At 44.4% G+C, this 26,522-nt stretch overlaps 2 protein-coding genes across 5 annotated transcripts; both read left to right on the top strand.

The window, feature by feature from the left end:
* The first annotated feature begins 967 nt into the window (after positions 1-967).
* On the top strand, positions 968-12,263 carry LOC6734622 (putative mediator of RNA polymerase II transcription subunit 12). 3 transcript variants are annotated; one of them, XM_016181915.2, is made up of 5 exons: positions 968-1,108; positions 1,195-1,258; positions 8,330-8,681; positions 8,879-11,687; positions 11,760-12,263. In XM_016181915.2, the coding sequence occupies exons 2-5, from the start codon at positions 1,238-1,240 to the stop codon at positions 11,953-11,955; spliced, it is 3,378 nt and encodes a 1,125-aa protein (XP_016027773.1). In that variant the 5' UTR covers positions 968-1,108; positions 1,195-1,237; the 3' UTR covers positions 11,956-12,263. The 3 variants fall into 3 exon arrangements, with proteins under 3 accessions (XP_016027773.1, XP_039147774.1, XP_039147773.1); XM_039291840.1 differs by having other exon boundaries at positions 1,179-1,258; XM_039291839.1 differs by having other exon boundaries at positions 968-1,258.
* A 3,253-nt stretch (positions 12,264-15,516) lies between these two features.
* On the top strand, positions 15,517-26,284 carry LOC6734621. Of its 2 annotated transcripts, none has more exons than XM_002081593.4 (5): positions 15,517-16,130; positions 22,062-22,474; positions 24,377-24,597; positions 24,734-25,302; positions 25,545-26,284. In XM_002081593.4, the coding sequence occupies exons 1-5, from the start codon at positions 15,947-15,949 to the stop codon at positions 25,889-25,891; spliced, it is 1,734 nt and encodes a 577-aa protein (XP_002081629.1). In that variant the 5' UTR covers positions 15,517-15,946; the 3' UTR covers positions 25,892-26,284. The 2 variants fall into 2 exon arrangements, with proteins under 2 accessions (XP_002081629.1, XP_016027771.1); XM_016181916.3 differs by having other exon boundaries at positions 24,734-25,333; positions 25,545-25,680.
* The last annotated feature ends 238 nt before the right edge of the window (positions 26,285-26,522 follow it).

The following is a 26,522-nucleotide window of genomic DNA, read 5'->3' as shown; positions in this document are numbered from 1 at the left end:
CGAAGTTGCAATTAAAATATGTTTATTTTTACTTATTCTTAGGCCAGAATATATAAATACAAGTTGCTTAAGTAGTATTCGCTTATTGTTCGGTGCAGTTACCAAATGGTCGTAAGTTAAAAATTTTGTAATATGGCACTAGCGTTAATTACAAAAAAAAAAACCTCGAATGTTTTCCGTTAAAATGTTTGTAAATATTCAATTTATTTTACGTTTCCATATGTGTAAGCTAATGTAATAGTTTTAATTTAACTGTTGTCTTGAGCTTAAAAAATTACGAAAAATAGCATCATTTCAGGCAAGGGCCATAAAAATGCTCAGCACATTTAATTTGCCCTACTGTCCCAAAATATGTTTATCGCATAAGAACGGCTTATTATGATAATTTCTCAAAACTGGTTGCACTTCCTTTCACTCCCTACTCTTTTGTATGGCTTGTCAAATCGCTGGTAATCCAAGGAGCCATAAAATGAGATCCCAGAGCCACCGAAATCTGCACAAGCTGTTCATTAGTTATTCGATTGTGTTATTGTTTTGGGCCATTTGTATGGGTTGTTGTTGCCCAGGCATTGTATTTTTGGCGTGGCTCTCTTAATGTGCCCACTTTTGGGTTTGCTTGTCCGACATTTTGCCGGCGATTTTAACACACATTGACCAGACAGCTGGCGGCACAATTTCAACTTCGGTTTCATTACGGGCTACTCTCATTCATTTCCTCGTCTGAAGCGCTTGCCATTGAAAGTAAAATCGGCCGGGCTGCTTTTGTTTTTTATTTTTTGCTGCTGGCATCCAGATTCACTTTCGATGCTTTGATTGAGAATACTTGAATCTGGTATCGGAATCTTCAAGTTGAACCACAAAACCCACCACGAGGTGAGAGGAGGGTCCATCTTCATGACGAAGAGATTGCAACTCTCTCTCCATTGCGTTTCTCTCTTTCGCTTGCTTCGTCTTCGTTTTGGCCAAGTTGTTGGCCACATTCGACTTCAAGTTTCAGTTACAATACGGCAGCGACTCGGCCTGGTTGCGATTCCCACAATTGCTCCGCGCGTGTCCCCCAATTGCGAGTGTGTGTCCTGATCTGCGTTGAAGGATAATCGCCAGAGAAGTGGGTGCAGTGCAATTTCGACTATATTTATTTTTAAAGCCAACTAAACGCGAGTGCTTATTAAATATAGTTTTGATTTTTAGCAGCTGTTTTTGCCACGGACCCGGGATTAAATTGCATCCTGCCGCGATGAGAACCCTGCCATTTTTGGTAAGTGTGTGGAGCTTGGACATCTATTTTCAATGCTAAGTGGCTACTTATGTAACCATCTAAGGCTCATTAATCACCAGAGGTGTCAACGCTAGCTTGACCTGCGATCTGCGACCCCATCTTCCCCACCGGTGGTGACATTGACAAATCGTGTCATTTCATTACAGGGCACAAACAAAAGTAAGCGAAGTAAGCCAAGTGTAAATTGCCTTCCGGCTGCCGCGACTCCAACTCTTCAACTTGGCACTTGTTACGCGAAGAAATGTCGGCCTATCTCATGGATCTCTTTATCCATCCGACTTGCACATGTGTGGATTTGCCCAGAAAATTGTCTCATTGTTTCCACGACTCTTGTTAGCAGTGCCATTGCCTGATTTGCCATTTTCCCTGATTACTATATTTGTTTTTCTTTTTACAAATTTCTTGGCCTCTAATATGATTACGGGGATTTTCTACCCACAGATTTATTTCTTGGAATTTGTTGATTTTTGATGTAGTCTTTCCATGCATACACAAGACATCTGACAAATGAGCATACCATACAGAGATATGGAAATTTGTATTGGTGGTTTTATTAAGTCAATAGATTTTTGTTTGGTTTGGTTTAGTCAAAAGGTCTTCTATTCTTTAACATCGAATTCAATTTGTGGCATTGATAATTGAAACTTATGAAAGAACTACGTAAAATATTCATAAATCACACTCAATGATTGATTTAAAGGGGAAATGAAAACGTGTTTCTTCATATTCTGTAAAATAATATCAATAACACTTTCTGTTCCCAAGTTAAACATATCACGCTATGATCAACTTTCCGTAGAAATGCGGATAAGCAAGATTTTCAATAGAAAACTTACAAATGATTTTTTTCCGTGCTGCTCATTATTTACACAATCAACTCCTTTTGCAATATGGAATCAAATGCAATCAGCCACCTGCTGAAGAACCGAATGGGCAGTTTCTGCGCTCATTTAACGTCTTCATCTGCATCATCAGTAAAATCAACACGAGATCTGAGAGCATATCCAAACTGTCCTCCTTTCGATTGCTGTCTGCAAGTCTGTATCTTTGTGTTCGTCTGCCTTTCAAAATCGAGGCGCCAAATGGCCATCAGATGTGGCTTTTGCAAAAGCACCCAGAGATGACTCTAAACTTTTGCAGCCAAAAATCCCCGTGATGATCATTAGTGGCTGCTATTGCTATTTGGATCATGATGTGTGTAACCTTTACAAAAGACGTGTAAGTGGCTTCGTTTATTGAACTTCTTTTCTGCTCCACACATTGAATGCAATTCCAAATAAATGCCAAAGTGGAAGTGGGCCCAGAAAGTAATTATTCGGATTGTAATGAAAACTACGAGCATTTCATGGCTAATTTTCAGCCGAATGGAAAAGAAAATGCTGATTGTCATTGCGCATGTTTGTTAAGCCAAGAAGAATGGACTTTCTGGCTTTCAGCTTGGGGCTATTTGGCCAGCGGCTATTCACGACACCCATTGACTTCAGCACCTGTTGTGTTTCCTATGGGCCAAAACTAGTAGTTCCCCAAATAGGCCGAGGCTGAGCATATTTTAATATGCTGCACGCATGCAAACTGCCCATTTGTTGCTTGTAGTGTAGAAAGTTGATTGGATTTATTCGTCGCCGACTTCGAATTGGGATTTGTATTTTGATTTGGATTTTCATGTTGATTCAATTATTATAATGTTTATGGAATGGCTGCCGAAAGTTTCGGCAAGTGCAGCCCTGCGATATTTTTTTTTTGGACGCAAGGAATGCACCTTTCACTTCTCATTCAATTATTTCCTTGCTGGCGTCGAAAGATGCTCACCAAATAAAAGGAAACTTTTGCAATTGAAGACGAGTTGCCAGTGGCCAGTTTTTCGGCTCTCGCAGCGGCCAGATGTGAATGTACTGATGTACCGATGTGCCATGGCGATGGGGATGGGGTTGCGGCGACACACCAATTCATATTTCGGAATGTGGTTTTCGACCGCAGACAATTTTCTGTTTGGCGCGCAATTACACTCGGTACAAGTATCCGCAGTTCGGTGGTCATCGCGCGGGCTTATATTTATTTAATTAAATGTGTTGCTCAAGCGACCAGCATCTTGAACTGCAGACTGCACGCATTCCCCATGAATATTAATGGTGAACCGAAATTGCTCGGATGTCGATTAGGCAGCCTACTAATTTGTGGCGTTAACATATTTGGGGGCCTCTTAATTATTTGTATTTTCTCCGACGATGAGAGGGCGAAAGAGAGCATTACGTAATGCGGTCGTGAATGCGGCCAGAGTTCATCGCGGTTCCGGCTGGCTATCAGCGACCTGGCGACCAGGTTTGTTTAATTTATGCGAGCTTTTTCTTGGAGGGTTACTGATTGTTTATTTGATTTTTATTTATTTTATGCAACGACCTTGCTCATCGCTTAGCTCGTCACCGCAGTTAAGTAATTAAAGGCAATACATTAAAAACCAGCCGAGCGTCTGCCACTGACCGCCCTCAACAGAAATGGGTTTTGGAATTGGTTAGTTAATTGGGATTGTATCATTTGATTGGCTGCTAAATTAGGATTTACCTTTCATTTCCACTCGGCCGCAAGACGAGCCTCGAGTTCGTTGCCTAAGTCTTTTGTTTTTGTCCCCCTTCGGTGGCAATATTTGCAGTGGCCAATTGTTTGTGACCACCGATGGGCACACTCTAGGTGTTGTGTTGGACACACCAACTGTACCTGGTCACTCGTGTCTTACCAGCTAATTTGCTTGATTTGTCGCCGTTTGCATAACGCTGTTGTCAGTGACAATACGCAATATTTGTTCGATTGCCTTTCAATTTACTCATTACCCGGTAATTTGCAATTGACACATTGCAAAAATTGCACAAATGACAGAAATATGAGGTGAATTGCATTGGTCAAATTACAATTGAGATCTCTGGACTCTTGGCGCCCTCATTTGAATGAGGAAAAGCCTGCAATCAAGTCGAGAGCTCCCCCATTCGTGGTCGAGATCCCTTGGAGAGTGGTGGAACAACTTTTACATTTGTTTTGGCATGCACCGGATTCCATAGCCGTGCAGCCATCTCAGCCATCGTTCGACAGTAGTGCCCATTATGCAGATCAGCTCGGCTCAGCTCGGCTGGCGGGGCTCACGCACAGGTCCGACTTGCCAAGAGCGCTTCCCACACCCGCTGGTGGAGCTCGGTTTCCACGGGGCACGCACACGAAATGTTGCCACTTGTCGGCACAGGTGGATCTTCTTCTGCTGGCCAGCTTTCTCGGGGCCAATACATGTCACGCTGGGATATACACGCGCAAAAATAGCATCCAAATTGGTGATTATTCGTGGTGTTTTCTTCACACCACAATAGCTCCTATCAGCAGGTCGTTAAAAAGCTAAACTTATCTTAATAATTACACAGAATTCCCTATGCGTAAGATATAGATTTATCTCGTTTAATAGTAATTCGATATTCATTTACATACGCCTTCCAAATCTTTACAAATCTGTTGACAAGTGGACAAACACTGCAATGGTTAACAACCCATAGGAAAGTAAACATAAGAGTAAACAAATGGGATTCAATCATTTTTGCTACCTACTTTCAATCATGTGGGTTTATAATTTAATTTTTTGAAGGTTTTGAAGGAAATCTCTAATTTAACTTTTATTAAGCCAACTAATACATTGACTTTCCAAAGCACTTAAATATTTGTATGGGAATGATTTAGCATAAAATCGAAAAATTTAAAGAGTTTTCGTCTGAATTTTTCTCTGTGTGCCCTTTAACCGGCGGAGAAGCATCCGCAGCAGCAGAAGCATAAAAACACTTTCATTTTTCATTTCATTTAATAATTCATCATATTTTTCACCTTTTGTTTCTCCGCGCCGTCATCGTTTTGGCGTTATCTGAAGGGCCGCCCCCCAGCGAAATGGTTTATGGCCTGGTCCACATTTTCCCGACTGGCGTGTCGCTTACTTCCGTTTTCGTTGATCGTGTGGCACTTCTAAGACACAATGACGGCATAAAAACGATAAATGTTTTATTTTCGTACACGGGTTTTTTACACCATTTAGTTCGGCTCTGCGAAACAGGAGGTCTGTGATCTGTGCGCACAGCTCGCATGCCAAGTTTGTCGCTGCAGTCTTTCGTTTGTTTTCGCAAGTCTCACATTTTCTACACCTCAATTTGAGCACTCACTTCCTTTCTTCATTCCTGTTGGTCGCGCTACAGTTATTCCACTTGGACAGCTGCTGGCTTATGCAACCAGGGTCTGAGTTTTAATTATAAGGATTTGCCTGATTGTTGGCAATTTCGCGAGAAAACGAACGCGAAAGTGACGCATTATTTACATCCGCCTCGGTTTCTTTTCGCGATGATTTATACTATATTTTTTTTTTTCGGCAACGGGAAATGATGTCAGTTACAGCTTAGTGCCGTCTAGCGTATAATGTTCTCAGACATTAGGCTTTGGCAACTTTTGCATCACTTTGCGATGACTGACGTTCCTACCCACTCGAGTAATTGGCCTGCAGACAAGTGTTGCGATTCTGGGCTAACTGCTTATGCGGTGGTTCTCACGAAGATGACTTTCAAGTTGTTGGCCAGAATAATTGTGCCGTGTCACAGGCACGGTGTGTGTCTCTGCAATCTGCAATCTATTCACATGACAGACAGCCTAACAATGGCAGATCAACGGGCACATATCATAACAGTGCATCATCAAGTGCAGGCGGATTTTTTTTCTTTTTTACCTTATGATTTATCCATCCAGACAACAAAGCAGCGGAATATAAACACTGTTTACATGAGAACTTCCCTGGCTATTTGTCAGTTGCAAATTTAGACAAGTTGTCGGGCAGATTTCACTTGGCCAATCGTCTGGTACACCAACGTAAACACCAAAGCAAGCAAAAAACCAACCGCAGAAACGTGCCGACCATCAGTTGTAGCTGCCACTTGGCGCACTTAACCACATGCCACAAGTTGTTAGTCCTGCGGTCAACTGGTTATCCCCACCCCCACCTCCATCTAAGCCACAATATTCATCCCATTTGGACCATTGCACAACAGCAGCAGTTAGAGAAGTGCCTGCCGTTGATTTACACTAGCCCACTAAATGCTTGCCAAAGATTTTCGGGTTTCTTCTGCTTTTTCATTAATAAGTTTTTATCTTGCCCCGGTTGCGTAATTCTGGCGTTTTTGGCCAAACGAAGGAAAACTCTGGCTGACATCAGATTTATTGGCTTGTAAACATTTTCGTTATGTTAATGTGCGAGTTCAGCTGTCGAGTATTTTGGGACTCTGGCTTGAGATGAATTTTGATGGCTTTTTACTGAGTGCCATGGTGTGTAACTTTCTCCCATTGTTAGCATCTTTCTTTTCATGAACTGCTTTTGGTTGTTCGCAGACAGGGCTCTGTCGATGGTGATGTTGATTTGATTATTTCTCTCTTTTTGTGTCTTTATGTGCTTCATATTTTGTTTGGCTTTGTTTTGGCAAATCTTTGACATTTGCCCATTGTATGTGGCCAGCGGAGTTGCGAGCTGCAGCAGCTGGACTACGCAGCGTCCAAATGGACTTGGCCATAGGTCAGTTAGATGGTCGGGTATGGTAATGTGACAGTTTCTTTTGGGAAGTGACTGTTGGATAATCGGTTCGTTTGTGTGGGCTTTACTGATTAGCATATGTGGCATAACCCCCCTCCAAATAGAGCGGTGACATCACTGCTCCAGTCAGTAATTGCAATTAAAAGAGCTGCAATCATTAAGCTGTCAAAATGTCTGCGTTAAAACTGTGAAAACAAAGGAACAGGCTGTCGGCTGGCTGTCAAAACACGGTCTCACAGCTTCCGTTTTGACATGACACTGCAGACGCCTCCCTGCAAAAACAATGCGGCCCAGAGATGCCATAATCAGGCGAGACTACCGTGTGATTGCGCATACGCCACCGATCGACAGAGCCTCAACTGGGCCAAGCCCCCGATCTTTATGGCAGTGGGTAACGCTCATTGTCCGTATTGTCCGTCGAGTGTGTATTATTTTCACTTCACTTTCTGCTCAGCCATCAAAATGTGTTATACTCGCACTCGTACTTTATTATTTAGATACAAATCAAATGTCAAGCGCCCACACATAGACTCACAAGCACACCGGTTTGACTCGACTGACATTTGCAGTCCAAGTGCAGTTTGGAAAGTTTGGTGAAAAATTCAAGACAGAATTGAGCTTTTCTTTTGTGTCGTTTGGCATTTTTGCGTGGGCGTGGCCAGAAAGCGGCTCCCGCGGTCAATTGAAATTCGTCGCCGCGCTCCATGGCAACTTTCACGGCTAAGCCAGAAAGGCACGGCTGCCTCTTCCGCCTTCTCCGCCCGTTGATGACGGATGGATGACTCAATGGCCCCCAGTTCGCCGATTAACCGCATCGCGATATGCCAAATTAAAAGGCGAAACCTGGCCGAAATGAAATGCTTGACTATTGCCTTGCCTTGCCTTGCCTTTAACCCATCAAGTTACCAAGCTGGCGTTGAGTCAATTCTGTGGTCAACAGCTCAATCTCAGCCTCTCCATTTCATATCCATCTCCAACGCGCAGCCCCAACTTGACATTGACCCAATGCAAAAAAGTGAAAAAATAGACAAACACGTCCACATTTTTGCCGGGGCTAATTTGTTTGTGGTCTTGTTAACTGAAGATCTTCGAGTTTATTGCGCTTTTAATTCGCCTTTTTTGGCGCTCACCAATTTGTTTTGCCATCTAATATTTCGGCCGGTAAAAGTTTCTTTTCGGTTTTGGGCCTTTGTCGGGGTCTCGACCTTGTCCACCAAATATCAATTAAAATATTTGTTTCCAGGAGCCATGTGTTTACATGGCTGTAGATTTATCTGGAAGATTTATGTTTGCCTTTCAGATGTTTTGCCTACCAACCATTTCACCCGAATATATTTCGCTTCCAAGGCTGATTAGTATCTTTGGCTATGGCCTAATCCAACCAAATTCGAGTTCCACGAAGTTTTAATTAAAATATTTTGGCACCAGTACTAATCCAACACTTTCTATTCACTTTGCAGTTGGCGCTGGCGCTCTTGGCCTTTGGAGTTGCCTCATCATCATCCTCCACCACCAGCACTACCACATCGGTGAAGCCAAAAACTGCTAATCCAAAGGCTGAGTCCGATAAACCCACCAAGCAGCCATCGCCATCCGCATCGCCATCGCCATCTTCCAAGGCCACAAACACCTCCACCACCCGGCAATCTAAGGCCTTAAAGCCGGGCGAGAATCGTGGAAAGAGAACGCTCTATGACTTTGGAAATGCGGGTTATCTGTATCCGGAAGTGGCATCCCGGAGGGCTGGCTACGTGGACAACGCAGCGAGCTATTATCCCCAAACTGGTTACTACAATGGACAGAGTGCAGTTGGTAAGTTAAATGGGCAAATTTAAGTCCCTAACTGGCACTAGTTTTGGCAAAATACCAATATTAATTTTTGTATAAATTATCTGACGATTTCGTGGTACTTCATTCAAAATAATGAAAGTGTTACATGAAAGTGAAAACTCCAGCAATTCAATTTATTATTAACTCCAAGACTAAGTAATAACTTTTCCTAATTTCAGCTCAATATCCCGGAAGCTTTGGACCCGCCTATGCTCAATATCCTCAGTATTTGGAGGCTCCAGAGCCCATCATCGAGATCATCATCAAGGATGCCAATGAAACATTAGCGGAAGAGCCCGCCCAGCCGATTGTGACCAAGAAGAAGAAGAAGAAGGAGAAGGTGCACGTGTTCTATGTGAACTACAAGAAGGATCAGAACAACAAGTTGCATCTGGAGTCGCCGATTGCTTCGCTGAACAACGACGACAACGAGGAGGAAGAAGAAGAGGAGGAAGAGGTCATCCAGTATCCGGTTACGCCCCTGCCCCCGGTAAAATCCACCACCCTGCGTACTATTATCCACCCGGACTCGGAGAAATACCACAGTAACTCCGGTATTCATGTGTCGTTCGGAGCGGAGAACAAGCACCAGACCGGTCACATTCTGGAAGAGCATGATGCCGAGAGCATTCAGCGCCAAGTGGTGGCACTGCCGCCTTCGGTGTCTTCGAAATCGGAGGGCAGCTATGTGAGCAATACCCGAGCGGATTACGGACGAGAGAACAACTTTGGATCCCGGCCAGGACCTATTTCCAATTTGCTCTTTGGCAGCAACTACCAACAGTCGGGTATCAACTACCAACAGCAACAACAGCAACTGCCCATGCAGCACAGCAACAACTACTTCAGGCCGCCATCGGCTCTGGTGGGTCCTCCCCCTAACTACCCGAAACCAGCGCCCCAGCAACAGGTGCAGCAGCCCCATCGCCCCAGCATCACCCAGCAGCAATTGCCCTCCACTTCCTCCCAGACCATTTTCAACAAGCTGGTGCAACAGTCGCAGTTCTACATCAACCACAATCAGCAGTACCCACAGCAGCAACATCACCAGCAGCAGCACCAGCAGCAGCACCAACAACAGCATCAGTATCAACAGCAGCATCAGCATCAGCCGGCAACGCAGCAGCATCAACATCACCAGGCACCACAGCAGCATCAGCAGCAGGCCCCGCAGCAACAACAGTATCAGAAACCTCCGCATAAGCAGGTCCAGGTGCCATTCTTTCCAACCATTCCGCCAAAGAGCGTGACCCCTGCTCCCTACCAGCCTGTCAAGTTCCGCCCCACACCAGCACCTGTTGCCCCGGCCAAACCCCTACCTCTGCCCGTCAAACTGGACAATGCGAACTACCAACAGCAGCAGCAGCAACACTATCAGCCGCAGCAGCAACAGAAATTGCCGCATCAACAGCAATCTTATCAGTTCGTTCGACAACCCCAATTTGTGCAGCAGCCACAGTTTGTGGTGCGCTCACCCACTCCACCCCCAGAATACTACTCCCAGCAGAAGCAGCAGGCGCAGCAGCAACATCATCAGAGTGCTCTGAACTATTTTGACATCAAGCCATCAAAGGAGACGGAGCTGCTTAAGTCCATTCCCAAGTTCGAGCAACACATCACAGAGACCGTACAGAATCCAATTGCTGCCGCACAGCAGCCACAGCAGCAATATCATCAGCAGCAGGTGCAGCAACAACAGCAGTTTGGATATAGCAGCACGAGGAATGAGGTGATCCACGATGTACCTGCTCCCAACTTGGGACCCACGGCTCAGCAGCACATCTCTGGGCACTATATAACGGCGGGATCATCTGGTGTCCAGCAATCGCAGTTCGGCAGCTTTCCCAGTGCAGCCCCAACGCAGCCTCCCGTCTACGCAGAGTCCACTCATGGCCAGAAAGTAATGGTAGTGACTCCAGTACCCCCATCCTCCAACTATGTGACCTATAGCCAGTACTCCCAGACCGCTAATGAGCCTGTGGTCCACATTAATGCTCAGTCTGCGGCTCTGCAGGCTCAGGCCAGCACCAACTTCGCCCAACAGCCCAGGCAGCCCGCCTCATCGCTGATCAGTGCTCCATCCACGGATAATTCGCCCTTCAGTGTATCCACCTACCACTCGGACGTGTTCAAGGAGCTGGAGCAGCGCAACCAGAAGGATAAGAAGGTGCCACAGCAGGTGCAGCAACAGGCTCAGCAAATTGCTGCAGCACCGGCTTCTGCTCCTGCTCCCGCTCCTACTTCCACTCCTGCCACTGCTCCGAATGGCAAGGCCTCGCAGACTCTACTCCAATTGCCCGACGAAGTGCCAGATGATCTCCGCCAGCAACTTTTCTCCTCTGGTATCTTGAACAATGCCGATATTTCAATATTGGACTATGACAAGCAGGGGGATATTGCCCTGGAGAACCTGCCCGCCGAGCATCTGCAGCACTTCTATGGAGCCGGTGGTGGTGCCCAGATTGCCGAGACCAACAAGGTTTTGACCGTGGTCAAGCCCAATGGTGATAAGGTGGCCCTCAGCGAGAAGCAGCTGGATCGCGTAAAGCAGACGAACTCACTGCCCCAGAAACAGGATCTCGATGTAAAGGTGGTGCGCTATGATGCCGCTCAGGGTCAGAGTGTGAGCGATAAGTATGTGCGCACCGATGCCACCGTGGTGACCCCGGTGGATTTGGCCGAACGGCAACAGTACAACCGCTACCTCCCTCTGAAGATTAACGGAGCACAGTTCCCGATTCCCGACAGCGAGGAGCTTCTAGGCAAGCGCATTGTCAGCGTGGTTGTCCTGGCTCCCGTGGAGGCCCAAAATCCTGGACAGGCGGCTGGTGAGGCGCGGAGCGCCGATGGCAAAGAGGTCAAGTTCCTGGGCGGTGAGATCATCAAGACGCTGGTGAAGAAACCTACTAAAGAGAACTTCAAGCGCTGGCTGGAGAAGGAATCGCGTACGGATTTGGAACTGCAGTCCGTCGTGCTGCTAGTGGCAAAGTAAGTAGATTACCTAAGAATTCATTAGGGCAGGAATTTGTATATGACTGAAACTCCCTTTTTTACTTCTAGATCCACAGATCCATCCGCTGAGCAGGAGATCTTTATGTACGACATTGGATCGGGCAGCATAAACCGCCTGAACGGGGAGCTATCCAGCACGTTTGTAAACGTGGCCGAGGAGAACGCAAGCAGCGAGGATCTGGAGCACGCCGCCACATTGGACCACAGTTCGCTGGAGTCCATGATGCATCTGCGCCGCAGATAGACATCGCGATCGAGTCGAGTCGCCGCAGTCCAAACAAATGCCATTTAGCTACTCAACTAGACATGATCATCGTGTGCCCCTGAAAGACCCTCTGGACTTTAACTTCTTCCTTAGTTTTGTTTCTTCTCTTTTCCTAAACTGTCCTCAGGTTGCACATTTTCCCTGAAAAAGAAATCGTTTCATTGATCACGGCATTGCATTCAATCCTCTCGTAGTATTTCCATTTTGTAAATATTCTATGCTGATGTTACAATTATCGTAATTTAAGTTAATTTACGTAAAAATATTAAAATATACAAGAAAACTTATAACAAGTGTATTTTATTATTGCACGGGACATTTTTTTAAATGTCATATATAATTCATGCATTATTATTATTTGAATATTAAAATGTTGGCTCAAGTGGTATGCAGTGTATGCAAAAGTACTTATAATATCATGATAAAAGATTATTTTACTATGGAAAAGGTTGCTTAGAACTTTATCAAGTATTAGTAAGGTTTTTTGCTTAGCTACCTTTGAATGTTTAAAAAAAAGATGCCTTAAAAACAATATTATTTATTCTAATTTGCATACGTATATGTATTTTACATGCAGCTACATTGATCATTACTCCATAAAACATTTAGGAATTACAAAAATTTATTTTTTGATTGATTTTATTATTATTCCCAATTTTTTAAATTATTTTTTTATTTTTATTTCATTAGTCGAACGTCAAAATTAATGTAATGTATAGTAACGACAGTAAATGTAAGTTACTCACCGTAGTACCAGAAACGTCCGCATCTACTGACTGCGCTAGTGTGCATGTAATGCTTATGTAAAGTCTCTGTAAGGTAATGTATACAATAAATTGTTTTGGTATAAGACTAGAAAAACATAAAAGAATTTATACCTATGATGAAATAAATTCCTGACAAGTTAAGCTCAATTATAAGATTCTAGACCATTATTTCCATGCAAATCGAAGCTAGTTCTAGTTGTTTACAGTTTTACAATCAGATCAGTCGACAATTCGAGGGCATCAGCGACTGGACCGAGCCCCTTATTGAGGCCAAGGTCAGCCAGTGGCCACCGCAGACTCCGCGATGCTGGCCAGCAAGAAGTTAAACGTGTCTTGATAGCAGGACAAGATTTCGCAGCGCCCACCAGTCACACGCATACGTGATTTGACCCAGCTGTACGCTTTTATACATATGTATATGCGCCGATATCGGATCTGGTCCACGGCGGTAGACGTGACTAGAAGCTGCCGAAGAGAGTTGGCCAAAATGGTGGTTTCTCTTACGATTGGGCCTTAGGCCGCTCTCTCTCGTCTTGGCTGACATGGCTGGTTGTTTTGACGGGTTTATTTTGTTTTGGGCATGGCCGTAACCACTTGGTAGGTGCAACAAGTCGTCGCGACTATAATTACATGCAGTTTATTTTTAGCTCCGCAACTACGCACGCCAGCAACAACAACAGCTGCCCCGGCAGCAACTTGCAACTAGCAACAAGCGACCAAAAGCAGCAACTTGCTGCTCGAAGCTTGCGAAGACTGGCCAACGGCCAAATCCAACGATAACAGCACACACAAAAACTGCAGTACACAGTCTAGTAAAGCGAAGCCTGGTTTTTCACGTTGGCCATATGCGCATGTAGTGCTGGATATGTACCGGCCAAGTTGGCGCTGCTGTTGCCAAGAGTGCGTTGTTTTTGACATGGGGAGGCACGACGGGTCGGGCCATCCGTTTTGAATGTTTATTTGGCTTATGCAATGGTCTAGCGTTTTTCAAAATATGTTCGTTGTAAGATAAACAATGCTCAATAACTTGCAGACGTCGCGAAAGTTGTAAAATCTTCGATAGATTACAGAAGCGATACTACTGGTTATAGGTAAGGTACTATAAGTAACTACCACACTGTTTAAGAAAAAGTACGTTCTTATGGTAGAATATGTCAAAATTATAACAAATATATTATAATATTTAATGAAGCTTTAAAGTATAGTCGCAAACCTATTGTTATATCAAAGTGTTTTTGCATTTCAAATACATTACGTTTAAAGTAATTATTATATTTAAAATTTGATAATTGCTTGTGTTCAAGACCTTCTATTATTAGGTCAAATGTGGTTAAAAATAACTCAATTTGTTACGCTCTTTCCCCGACAAGGACAAGAGATCACTGCTTTGTTCCCGAAAATCCCCGTGACATAAAACTTGTATCTCGCTGCGCTGCCTTTAAAGATTCACGGGGATCAACGGGGCTTTAACCCAATTTCGAGTCGGTTGGCCTTGGGAGGCGAGGCGTCCTGTCATCTGGGCGGGTTTAAGGTAAACTCCAATTTGGCCCAAACACAGATGCACACACCCCCGGGGACCATGCGGCGTGCATTCATCTCGTTGGCTGGAGATGTATTCCGTGCTCATCCCTTTTGACACATGTTGTTTGAACTGCTTTCGATTTTTGTGTTGCCCCACTCGAACGAACGTCTTTTGCTGTAATTTTCGCATTCTGTCTCCCACATCCAATGCGTCTTACTGATTTTTGTGATTTTTTTGCTTCTGTTTTTTTTTTTTTGCACACTTCGTTCTCTTCGCATATCGACTTGACTCGTTTTAAAATTGGGTTACAGACCCCCGCTCCCGAAAAAAAGAGAAAAAACGCAGGAAAAAAAACAAGGGGGCCCGCAATATAGCACACGGCCACAACAACACAGACTAAAGCAAAAACATGCAAATGCAAAAATCCGTTTGACGCCATAAGCTCCCATGAGTCAGAGCAGAGCGGCAGCATTGTTGCACTGATTGCTCATGCCTGATGTTGCTGTTGTTTTTGTAGTAGGTGGCAGATGAAGGAGAACCTCTTCCCTTCCTCCCCCCTGCTCAACCACCAGCTCTTCCTCCTACTCCTCCTTCACGATTTCTCTTTTGCCTTCTTCCTTGGCTCGTGTCTTTCTGTTCGCTTTGTTAGTTAAATTGCAGAGTTACAGTTGTTTACGAGCTTCGCACAGCAAGAAAAAGTGGGTGGCTCAAGGATTGTATGCAGTGCAGGAGATCTTTGCCACTACAATCACCTATGATCATACAAATTATAACAATTGATCAAAATAATGATAACATAGAAATAACATAGATAGAAATGAAAATCAGATGATTTGTTTAATCGCATTTTTGAACCTATATTAGCTTTGAATTTGTATAAAATCAAATAAATATTTCGTCGTGTCACGCAAAAATTTTAATCGTTTATGTAGCCACGTTTTACAAAATAGATCTATTTTTTCCCCAGAAGCCAAACAATTGTATTTCCCTATTGCGTATTAGTCACCTGAGATTTATTGATTTCCAAATTTATTTGTTGAAAAATTACTCATCCGACATGATGCATGTTGTGGTGTTTTAATTTTGTGGTCTAAACATATTTATATTATAGACATCATTTGACTATAAGTACATAATTTCTTTCAGTGGACTTGTCACTATTTCAAGTCGAGCTCTCCACAAAGAGAGTAAGTCTGGGCTTCCGCGCTTGGGTCTCTCTGAGACTGGCGGCGGCAGCGGCGTCGACGTCGCCGTTGGAGTCTAAAGCTGCGATCAGTTCATTTCGATCGGTCGTCGCAGCAGGTTCGCGAGTTCGAGCAGCGGCGCAAAGCGAGACAAAAGAGCAGCGTTCCAAGTCTTCGGCCCCCAGTCGCTGAAGCCGAGGGCGGCGCAGAAAACTTGGCTCCTTGATTTTCAAGAAACCACAAATAAAAGGGCGCGCGAGTGAGATTCCGCGATTAACGGATCTTGATCCTAAGCGAACTAGTTTTAGATTGCGCAATTTCAATCGACAATATCGCAAAAAGCAACTGTTTAAGTGCCCGCCGCCGAGTGAAATTGGATAGTAAAGGCAAAACGCAAAGCCAAACGACGATCGGCGGCTCTGAGAAGCCGTTTTAAAACACAAATACGAAAAAATATACTGAAAAACAGCTATAAACAACAAAAACAACAGAGCAACATGGCGACCGCCGCCTGCGTCCGCTGCGCCCAACAACAACAACAGAAGCAACAACAACAACATGAGGCGCATGCGCAGCAGCAGCGACGCAACAGCCCGCGGATTCTGCACATTTACTGCGCGTGGGCGTTGATCACCCTGTTGGCCGCCAGTGCCGCCATGGTCCAAAGTGCAGCGGTATTCGGTTAGTTGTGAAAAAAGAATGGATGAAAATGTGCCTGGGAAATTTAAGTGGTGTGGGGACTTAATCAGGCGCCACTGCGCTGCATTGTGTGCAAACGGTGTGAAGAAAAGAAGTAGAAATGGTGAAATGGTGGGAGGATTGAAGATGATAGGATGGGCTACATAATGGTTGGATTGGAGGATGGGGAAAAACCGGGTACTTGAGGCAACCCAAGTGCTCGTCGCTTGGATAATTACCGGATTCGAAGAATCGGTGCACAGTATCGGGTCACAAGACCTGACCAAGAGAGGTACTCCCCCACGCGCACGAGACTTTTAGACTTGGATTTCACTTCTTGCTATACAGTCGAACATCTAAAGTAGGAACTTTCCTCAAATTAACGGTAATTTCGAGAAAGTAAATGGGTAAAATAGGTATTCTATTCATAAGAATTACATGGACATTATCGGATTTCCTAGTAATGATTGATTATAGCATGAAATGGGACATTATTTCCTTAATTCTATTAACTTATTACCAATTGTTCATGTTTTAAACCCGAAATTATAAATCTATTCTTGTTTGAAGTTACAGCTAGAAATCGCATATTCCCTAAATCTACTGTAGTTACTGGAATCGAACTTGAAAAATAACAACTTTTTAAGCTGTTCAAAACCTGAAATTTGGCTATATGCTAAGAGAGCACATAAGTTAACGGCTCATGAGTATGAGTTTTGGATGTCACACTAGCCAAAAAGCTCACAGCCGCTGACCGTAGTTTGCGTTTTCGAGTATTGACTGTAGTTAACCACTGCCTTTCTAATCTCTGTCATTATGGCCACTTTTTTAGTCACCCATCCCATATCCGCGGCTATAGAATAAACGCGTTGTGAACCACTGTCATTTGTTGTGTGTGCTTTTAATTTTATCACCGATTATTTTTGCTGTTTCTGTTTGGGAAACCGGTTGTCAATTCCCCCACTCACTCGATCTTAACCGCATTTGACCGATCCCGCCGTGCACATGGCTTCGAGAATGATTTGGCTTTAATTTCAGCCGAAAGGCCAAATTCGATTGCTAGTCACCAAAGCCTACTGATAAGCGTGAAGTTTCGTGAATCATTTTCGGCACGGGTTGCAATAAAAAAACGAAAAGAAACGCGTATAGAGGGCGTAAATATATCATGCGGAAGTTTTACGGCATGAAATTAAAAGTTTAAAAACAATGTAATGCAAATAAAAGAAAATACAATTTATTTTTAGTGAAACTTGAAACAGAAACAGAAAACTGAAAAAACACAAAGCGGAGAACGGAAAATAAGAAAACGCAACCCAACCGCCAGACGACCTCATTGTCATTGAAATACAGTTAAGGCTCGAACAAAGAGGCAGATTGGCAAACTACAAGTCTGGATCGTCGGCGTTGCAACAAGGGGTTAACTTAAATGTTAATGGTTGATGATTCTCACAGAGAACCCAGCCAGGGCCAGTGTTCCATTGACCTCTTCAAATGGAAAGTTTGCATCAGTGCGAAACTGGATCAACTGAAAACTGGGATCTAAGATCAAACATATATACATCGTTTATTATAACTGCAATATAATCAAAAGAGCAAGATAAAGTTTAAGTGCGACAAAAGCCTAAACATATGTTCTTACATACCAATTCATGAGAATCATGAGCGACAATAATTTTGTGCAGTGCCCAGACACGAGTTTCTCCCCAGAATCTAAATCGAAATCTAACACCGAATCTTGATCTGGAGTAGTGTTTACTCTATTCGAACTTTTTTTGGCTAGCACACCAAGCCGCCGAGCGTTATTTATCCAGTCATAAACATTCATATGTATATTTAGCCATGTACATGTTTGCAAACTGGTTTCCAGTTCTGTTTTGCCGTTGCTGTTGTGAATATCAAGTAGAATTAACATATGTTGCCAGCAGCCATCTGTGGATTGGATTTGAGAAGTTCTCCCAAGTCTGGGCTTATATGGCTGCTGTGGATGGAAGCTGCCTGCTGCGCGACTCGAAAAAGTCATCTGGGTTCAATTAGGTGGCACGGCGACACGCCCACCTACCCATTTTACAATTCCAATTCAAACTTTTTGCCAGAGCGGCAGCGATAAAGCATCTGCCATCGCTTAATTAAAATGCAAATTGTTCATAAAAAACAAACACAAAAAAAAAAAAAAAACAGAGTGATAGGAAAATAGCTGGCACTCAGCTAGAGTAGCAATGGCAATTTCGGGCGTTTGTGCATTTTTTTCTTTCAACATTTTCAATACTGTTTTATCTGCCAAGTACTGAAAATGGGGCTTTGATTTATGTATGTGGCCATTAGAAGTCATGTTCAACTGGCTTCCGCCTCGACCCGCCGCCATTCCGCTGACTGCTTGGCCAGTTAAGCAGCAACAGTTGCCGTTAGGTCTGCCAATGTGTTGCACGCAACAGCAGCAGCAGCAGCAGCAGTTGAAGTAGCAGTAGAGGCAGAAGCAGCAGCAACATGCAGCAGCTGCAGCAACAAATGACCAGTTCCTTGGCCATTCGAGTTGCATGAGTTCTTGTTTATTGTACAATTTATTTATTTTGTCGTTCTTTAGCTGTGCAAACAGACAAATTACAACGACAACAACGACAGTGGCCAAGAGCAGCGGCAGCAGCAGCAACAGCAACAGCAACATGATGACACATTCGCTTGACCTATTAGGAAAATTGGCCAACGGGAAATGTAGCGCGCTGTCCAAAGTCGGCCGCACTTTGGTGGGGATGGGAAGTGGGGGAGGTGGTGCCGTGAAAAGCGGGAGAAGAAAGCTGGAGAGCGGGAAAGCTGCAAGGCCAGATAGAGAGGCACACAAACGAAAAGAGATAGCGTTAGAGACAGCGACAGAGACAGAGATAAAGGAGGGACAAGCACTTAACCCTTGCCATTCTGACTTTGATAGTTGACCCAATTTCAGCTGCTTCACAAAAAAAATAAAGGAAACGGAATGATGAGCGACAATAGCAGAAAATCTAATGCTCTATATAAGGAGGAAATGGTCGGTCGATAAAATGTTAATATTATTTATGGGGGTGAAGGAAAGGGGGCGGTAGTGTTTATGATTTGACGTTGAGAAATTGTTTCGAGCAAAATTCAAAAACTTTTCTTTAAGTTAGATATATAAAAACATTTGTTGTCTATTTAAGTCATAATTAATTGATAAGTAACATATTATTTATTAACTAACTGACACTCTTTTGAAGACAAGAACTGTCCGTTGCATGCATGAGTTAGGAAACCTTAAAGGGACTATAGAATATATAAATCATTCCGCTTGCCTTGCAGATAACTTATCGATTCCGTAATTCGATTGTGAAACTTAACAAGTTCGATGAAGGGCTTGTGGGTTTATGGCAGCCCCCTGTGGAGAAGAGTGTAACAAACTGCACTTGCAGACTGTTTTTGTTTGTTTCTGTTTGTGCCTCGAGTGGCGCTCACTCCGCATGTGTGTATGTATGTATGTGTGCCTGCCGTTTGTGTGCGCGAGTGTTGTGTAATTTTTAACAACAACTTTTTTTCGAGTGTCTCTCCATCGTGCGCTTTTACTGTTCCGCTTGCCCCCTTTCTTCCCCGCCTCCTTCCGCAGGCAGCCGGGCGTAATTATGACGAGTGAGCAGAGCCCAGTACCCAGCATCCAGCATCCATCCATCCATCCAGCATGCAACACGCGTCCGCATCGCGTGGCAGCCACAGAATTTATTATGCCCAGTCGCCACTCGAGAAACAGAACTCAAAACTCAAAAAAAGCTGAAAAAAATAACATGAAACCCTCTAACCGCTTGACAATCTCTGCACGAGCAGTTGCAGTTTGCTCTTGGCCAAGTTCCGTTTTTGTCTAAATCTGAATCTGAATCTGAGTCCAAACAACGGCAACAACAACTCGAAACTGGCCCACTCGACATAGGGGACTGTATGTAGCACTATAACTTGTGGATCGGCATTGACAACGCATTTTAATGTGCCCTTTTCAAATTCAAGTGGCTGCTGCTGCTTGACCTACACACAGATACACACGCACACAAAGAGCCAAAGATACACATCGCGAGATATTGGCAGATATATAGAAGTACACTGAAAAAGCGACACTACTTATTACATTAGCTTTTGAAATATATGTTCTAGAATACTGAACAAGAAAATATTTGTAATCAAGTCATAAAAATAGATATTTTAAAAACAGCATTACTAAAGTTTAGGATCTCTCTTGGGTTGGAGTATTGCAAGCTTACAATTTTCCTCAGTGCTCAACAGTTGACTGCTAAGTGTTTTCCATGTTTGTCTGTGAGTTTGCTGGCTGGTTTGTTAGCTGTTTGTCTTGATGTTTATCTGTGTAATCGAGTCACTTAACCTGACCTTGCCCAAAACGAAAATGCTGGAGCCATTTGGGCAGTAGGTACAAGCTTAACGGACTGTTTTGGATAGCCGCCTTACTTACCTGAACTCGACTTTCCCTGGGAAAGCGAATTGCTTTCCCAAAAAAACTCGGTTCTGCTCTGAAAACGTAGACAAATTATTAACGGCATATTTAGTGAAAAAATTGGGTGGAACTGTCGGCCCTTTCTTTCTTTGCCCGCTTGGCTGGTTGCCCGGATCGTAAACCCATTTCTCTATGAACTCCCCGCATTAACCCCAAACAAACCGAACATAACTTGTGAATTCATATGTTTATTTGGCTGGGAGTGCTTGTGCGCTTTTAACCCAATTAGCAATGACGCTGTGGCTTTAGATCACTCGGTTGGCCATCAAGGGGGCCTTAATCATTACTTAACTGTATGGAATTCATTGTATTACAGTGCTAATGGCTTTTCATTCTGTAACAATTGCGCCTAATTGAAGATATTGTGTGGGAAAGCTGAATAAGTAATACTTGTTCGACTTTCCCTAGAACAATATCTGAATCGATTACTCAAATCAATCATAATTGGGCCATAAAGCTGACGAAAGCCCGTCATTAGCCCAGTTCTAATGGGTGCATTTCCCAAAATGATGATTGAAAGTCTAGTAGCACGTGTGGACAGCTCGGACCGCTTGGCTATTAATGTCAAGTTCGAAATGGAAATTAGCCGCTAAATTGCACTCGCACAGACTCACACGAGCAATTGTACTCAGACTTGGGTGCATGGAGCAAATGCAAATTGTTTAATAAAATGTTTAATAGTTCGCAAAAGCTGTGTGGCAATTGCCCAGTGGAAAAAAGAGCGAGGGCGGCTGCAAAAACACAAACAATAAGTCGGTTGCTGCAACAGCTCGGGTAATAATATAATAATAATGATGGTATATACACACGCGTATGTGGTGCAGTCAGTGACCCAGAATATGGATGTGTGGATGTGGCTACCTCTCAGCACAATGCAAAAGTAGTTTTCCTACACGCCAGTGGTTCCACAGCCATACGCTTGCGTATTTGTATTTTATTAATTGAAGTACTTAATAGTGCTTGTGTGAATCTTTAACCTTTGCGCCGCAAAGTTCGAGATCGAGTGCAAAATAATTGAACAGAGGGGCTCTCGCGCTGTGTTTTAGGTAAACGTAGTCATTCAATTATTAATTGAATTTTCAAAACTGTGTTTGGTTTGGTTTCATCATCCGAAACTGAAGACCCATCCATTTCCCTGCCAATTCACACGAAATTTCTATTTTTGGAGTTGTCACACCGCAGCTTTGGGTTTCTTTTTGTTTTATTTAGCTATATTTTTGTCAAGCTGTGAGTTATTTATTGATTGACAGCTCGCGAATCTCGTCTGCATGCAATGCGTTTAGTTGGGATGATGAATTCCGCATACAAACGACCGCAAAGCGCTGACCATCCATCAGACAGGCCCATTTGATGTAGAAATTAACAGACCCGTGTCAATTTGAGCCCAAGGCATCTGCTCCATAAACTGATCCGATCCGAAACTCTCCCTTTTTCAGGCGATCTGCTGTCCCATCCTACTTTCAAGCCACTATGCAGCGCTCAGCACGAGCATTTCATCGAGAGCGATGGCAAAGAATCTAGTCTCATCATCGAACTGAAGCCGGGACTCTATGGGGCGGAGCACGCCTCCTGTTCCCGCATCCTGAGTGCCCCGCCCAACTATGGCTTCATAGTGCGCCTCATCCTGCCAAAGCTGCCGCACGGCCAGCCGCTGGATGCGGCCACCACCAGAAGTACGCCCACGAACATCATGGCTGCCGCAGCCGGAGGCAACAACTCGTCCAAACTCCGGCGCACTGCCAAGTCGGGCGAATTGACTACTGACTCCTCGGAGCCACTCAACACGACGAGGGTCATCGTCTCATCGGCGCCTTCGCGGGTGTTGGGACGCACCTGCCCTCTGAACATAGTAAGTGAACTCACCTTAGTGGCCATTTGTGGCGGCAAGGTTGCCTCTGATTAAGCACACTTGAAAATATAGTAGATGGCATATATTCTAGAATGTGTCGGTATTGTAATGTAGATAATAATTGTAATTCTTTCTGAAATTTATTTTCCAAGTGTACTCTTTTTCACTGATTAGTGTGAGCTCGCCATTTTCTGCACCTTCCGCACGAATTATTTGCCAGTTTCTTTGATCGCATTCATCTGCTTTAAAAATATACCACTTGAGTGCGCATGCGCAGCGCTCAAGTGTGAGAATCGGATCAAGAAGTTCAAATAGCTGGGTTCAAGAACAAGTAGCCAGTTATTTTCCGCAGCTCAGGATTCTCCTAAACCTATAATAAGAGAAATGAAATGACAACTACTATGACTTCATCGGTAATTACTTTATGCCACTTCTATATTTGCTCAAATTTATTCCACAAAACGTAGAATATATCACGATTTTTTTCAAAATTGCTGCCAATTCCCATTGTCAAATAGATTAAGTTTGGCAGGCTGCATTACAAGTGGTTCTCATAAGCGGACTTATCGAGCGTATATATACGTTTAAGTTCTCGATTGACATTGTTACTTTTTTGTGGCTTTCCGATGAGACAGTTTGACATCTCAAATTGTCTCCAATTACCGGCAGGTCTCATGCGAAGCCAAGCGTAATTCGTCAGCTGATCGTTGACATTGTCAAGGTGTTCTGTGCTCGATTAAATAAGAAACTTTCCATTAAGGCGCTGTTCATTGACATTGAACTCCAGCTGGCTGGAATGTTTCACTTTCTGCGGCGCCAAAACTCCTCGCCGAAACCAGAAAAGTTTTGGTATTTGCATAAGCGCGCCAATTTCTACCATATTGCTGTGCCTTTTTTTGTAGCTCTATTTTCGGTTGTTTGGTCTTTTAGGTATTTGAAACACGTTTGCAGCTTTTGGCCAGGGAAGCAGCAGCAACAGCAATAGCAACCGCAGTCCCAGAGCAACACTTTCGGTTACTGATGCGTCGCGTCGCCATAAATCCGTCGACTTGGACTGACTGAATGACTGACTGAGTGACTGACAGTTGGCGTCGCCATAAAAGCAAACTATGCTACTGAAAACCAATGGATATGGGTTGGGGACTCGAGGGAGTGGACGCATGTCCACATTTGCATGTCCAGAATAGAGCGTTTCTTTGTTCCGTCATCGTAGAATAGGTGAGATGTGCAAATGGCTGGGGCGCATAATTACCGCAGAATCGTCTTCCTAATGAGTCGCCGACTGGAAAATCTAGTAATCTAGTGTTTATCACTTGGAAAACTGGTTTAACCGTTCTCGATGCGGACACTCCTCTGGCTAATTGTTGTTTACTACGAGTGTACTTACAATGGGCACTACCAACCAACAAAAGTCGTCGCAGTTATTGAACCTGAGAGTACAAAGCGGCCTGAACCCGTATCCATTTACTATACTATATATATATATATATATGCATATGTAGATGGCATATCAACGCTCTGCACGTGAAATGGCGCCGATATTAATGGATTTATTTTTATAAACCCCACGATTCTCATACGAAGCTAGTTATCGTTTCTGGCGTGGCTTTCACAGCTTTTTGTTTTTCGTATTTTTCCAGCGTAAATATTTAATTTTGCATTATATGTGTTTGCATTCGCAGTTTTGATCGTTGATTTTTGATCGTTCTGTTGAACTTGGCCATTCAAGTCACGTCAACGAGTCGTGGGCGTGGCCGGGGGGGTAGAATATAAGCGATTAGCATTTCGATCGTGTAAACTGTTTGCTCGCACGTTTCGCGGCAAATATTCAATACGCACTTAGGCCACGCTTTTAGCCAGCCCCCCATAATTAAAAGGTTCTATTTGCCTTCACCCCAACAGTTTAGCTCGCTCGATCCGCACACGGCCCAGTGGCGAGTGGATCCCTGCCAGCTGGAGGACACCGCCTCCGAGATGGAGGATCCGGTGCGGCTCTTCCACGGCCGCGTCAAGATCGTCTGGGAGCATGGCCAGCACGCCCTTCGATCCAAGCTGATGGTCACGGTGCTGGGCAAGGGCGAGCAGTGCAAGGATGGCAGCAAGCACCAGTGCTTGAAGATCGGGTGAGTCGGATTACACATGTCTATTCCTAACTAGCCTTAAATAGAAAAATACAAAAATAGATTGAAGAGCACCGAAACAAGTTTGTACTAGAGCTGATTTAATGAGATTTGCATTCCGGCTATTATTGTCTTTCAGTGATGAACCCATTCTGTGCATCTCCAAGGAACTGTCTTGCGACGGGATCCGCCATTGTCCGTACAGCAACGAGTACGACAGCGATGAGGACTACGAGCTGTGCTCGAAGCACCGTCGCCCGGGAGCCGGTAAACTGGCCGCCGGCCTGGAGTCGGATCTATTCGAGCAGTTTGCCTTGGAAGTGTTTCGCAATCTGTTCGCCAACGATGCTCCAACGGCACCGGAGGATCTGCCACGCAACGGAAGCGATGGAGCTGTAAGTTTGGACAATTCAACGGCCACCTCGACGACCACGCTGCGCAAAGTGCAAACCAAAGATATGAAGAAACCCGGTGGCGATGGGTCACCGTTCTTAATTGACCCCAAACTGCTCACGGAAGGGGATCAGCAGAGGCCGGATAACGATACGACTGAAATGGGAGTGGGCACTGGAGCTGGCAGCGGCTTCACCCGCAGGAACTCAACGCGCTCCGGTTTGCACTCGGACCTATCGAAGTACGGCCCGTGGGGCTACCTGATGCTCGGCATGCTCCTGTGCGGTGGGGCACTGCTCATCTGCGGCCTCTGGGGTACGTTAAATTGCACCATAGTCTAGTCAAAGTAAGACACTGTCATTTTGCGATGTATTTATGCGAGTTTCCCACTTGTTCTCTTCCCCGCACATGAAAAACCGAACCTACGACTCACGTGCTGTGCTATGACTGTGTCTAACTCTTCCGCAATCCAAATCCAACTAATTCCAAAACAACCCAATCCCCAGTTCTGTGTTGTCGCTTGAGCTCTCACATTGAATCCATCCGTTCCCTTGCAGCCTCCGCATCACAGCATGCGGTCAACAACGAGCGGGAGGCGGCGCTGGCCGCTGCCAATGGAGGAGGAACTGGTGGCGGGGACCACCTGGGAGCCACCTCGCCGCCCAACTATGAGGAGCTGGATCCACCGCCGGCCTACTCGGTGCTCTTTCCTAACCAAAAGGCCGCCAGTAGCACCACACTGAACCTGGATGCCACGGCGGCCAGCACAACAGCAGCTGCAGCAGCAGCGGCTGCCGCAGCAGCAACAGCCGCAGCAGCCACTGCAGCAGCAACAGCGCTGGCAGGAGCAACCCCCAGCGATTCCGCGCAGCAACATCAGCAACAGGAACAGCCAACGAACTAGCCCGTAAGCCTGACAAGAAGGTGTCGCACCTGGAAAACGTAGATCTTAAGGTCCCAACATCTCTCTGACTGACTCTGATGCAATTAGCTTTTAACCAATTTAGTGATAGCTTTAAGTGTGACTTTATGTTAAATGTTTGACTATGTATGTGTATGCTAACGATTTACGAGATACCATTCCCAGCCGTCCTGTCAACGCCACTGACGCCTTCGCCAGACGGCAGAACCAATTAGCTTCCGATAATTGAAAATGTTATAACAATGATGATTGTAAAGGAAAAACTGCAGCTGCAGCAGCATTAACTGACGAATCGACTAACTTTTGTAATTCTGTTAATTTAAAATTTAATGTGATATAAATTTAAAACTGAATAAAAAGCAATGTGTGTAAGTAGCGGCGGTGAAGCTTGTACTGGGTGAAATATGGGGATACTACAGCTGCATTCTTTATAAATATAGGAAAATATACAAAAAGTTACATTATTATTCATTATTTCTATCAAGGAAACTTCAGTTGAGCTGCAAGGTTTTAATTGAATATCTTATTTTTTATATTACCTATAAATCCTCTATTTTTCTTCAGTGCACTTCAGGCGTAGTACAAAGTTTGCTGCCTACTTTCGGGGCGGAGT

This window comes from Drosophila simulans, chromosome 2R, assembly GCF_016746395.2.
Source record: "Drosophila simulans strain w501 chromosome 2R, Prin_Dsim_3.1, whole genome shotgun sequence".
Taxonomy (NCBI): domain Eukaryota; kingdom Metazoa; phylum Arthropoda; class Insecta; order Diptera; family Drosophilidae; genus Drosophila; species Drosophila simulans.
The sequence above is the reverse complement of the archived record's forward strand: the minus strand, read 5'-3'. Positions and strand labels throughout refer to the sequence as shown.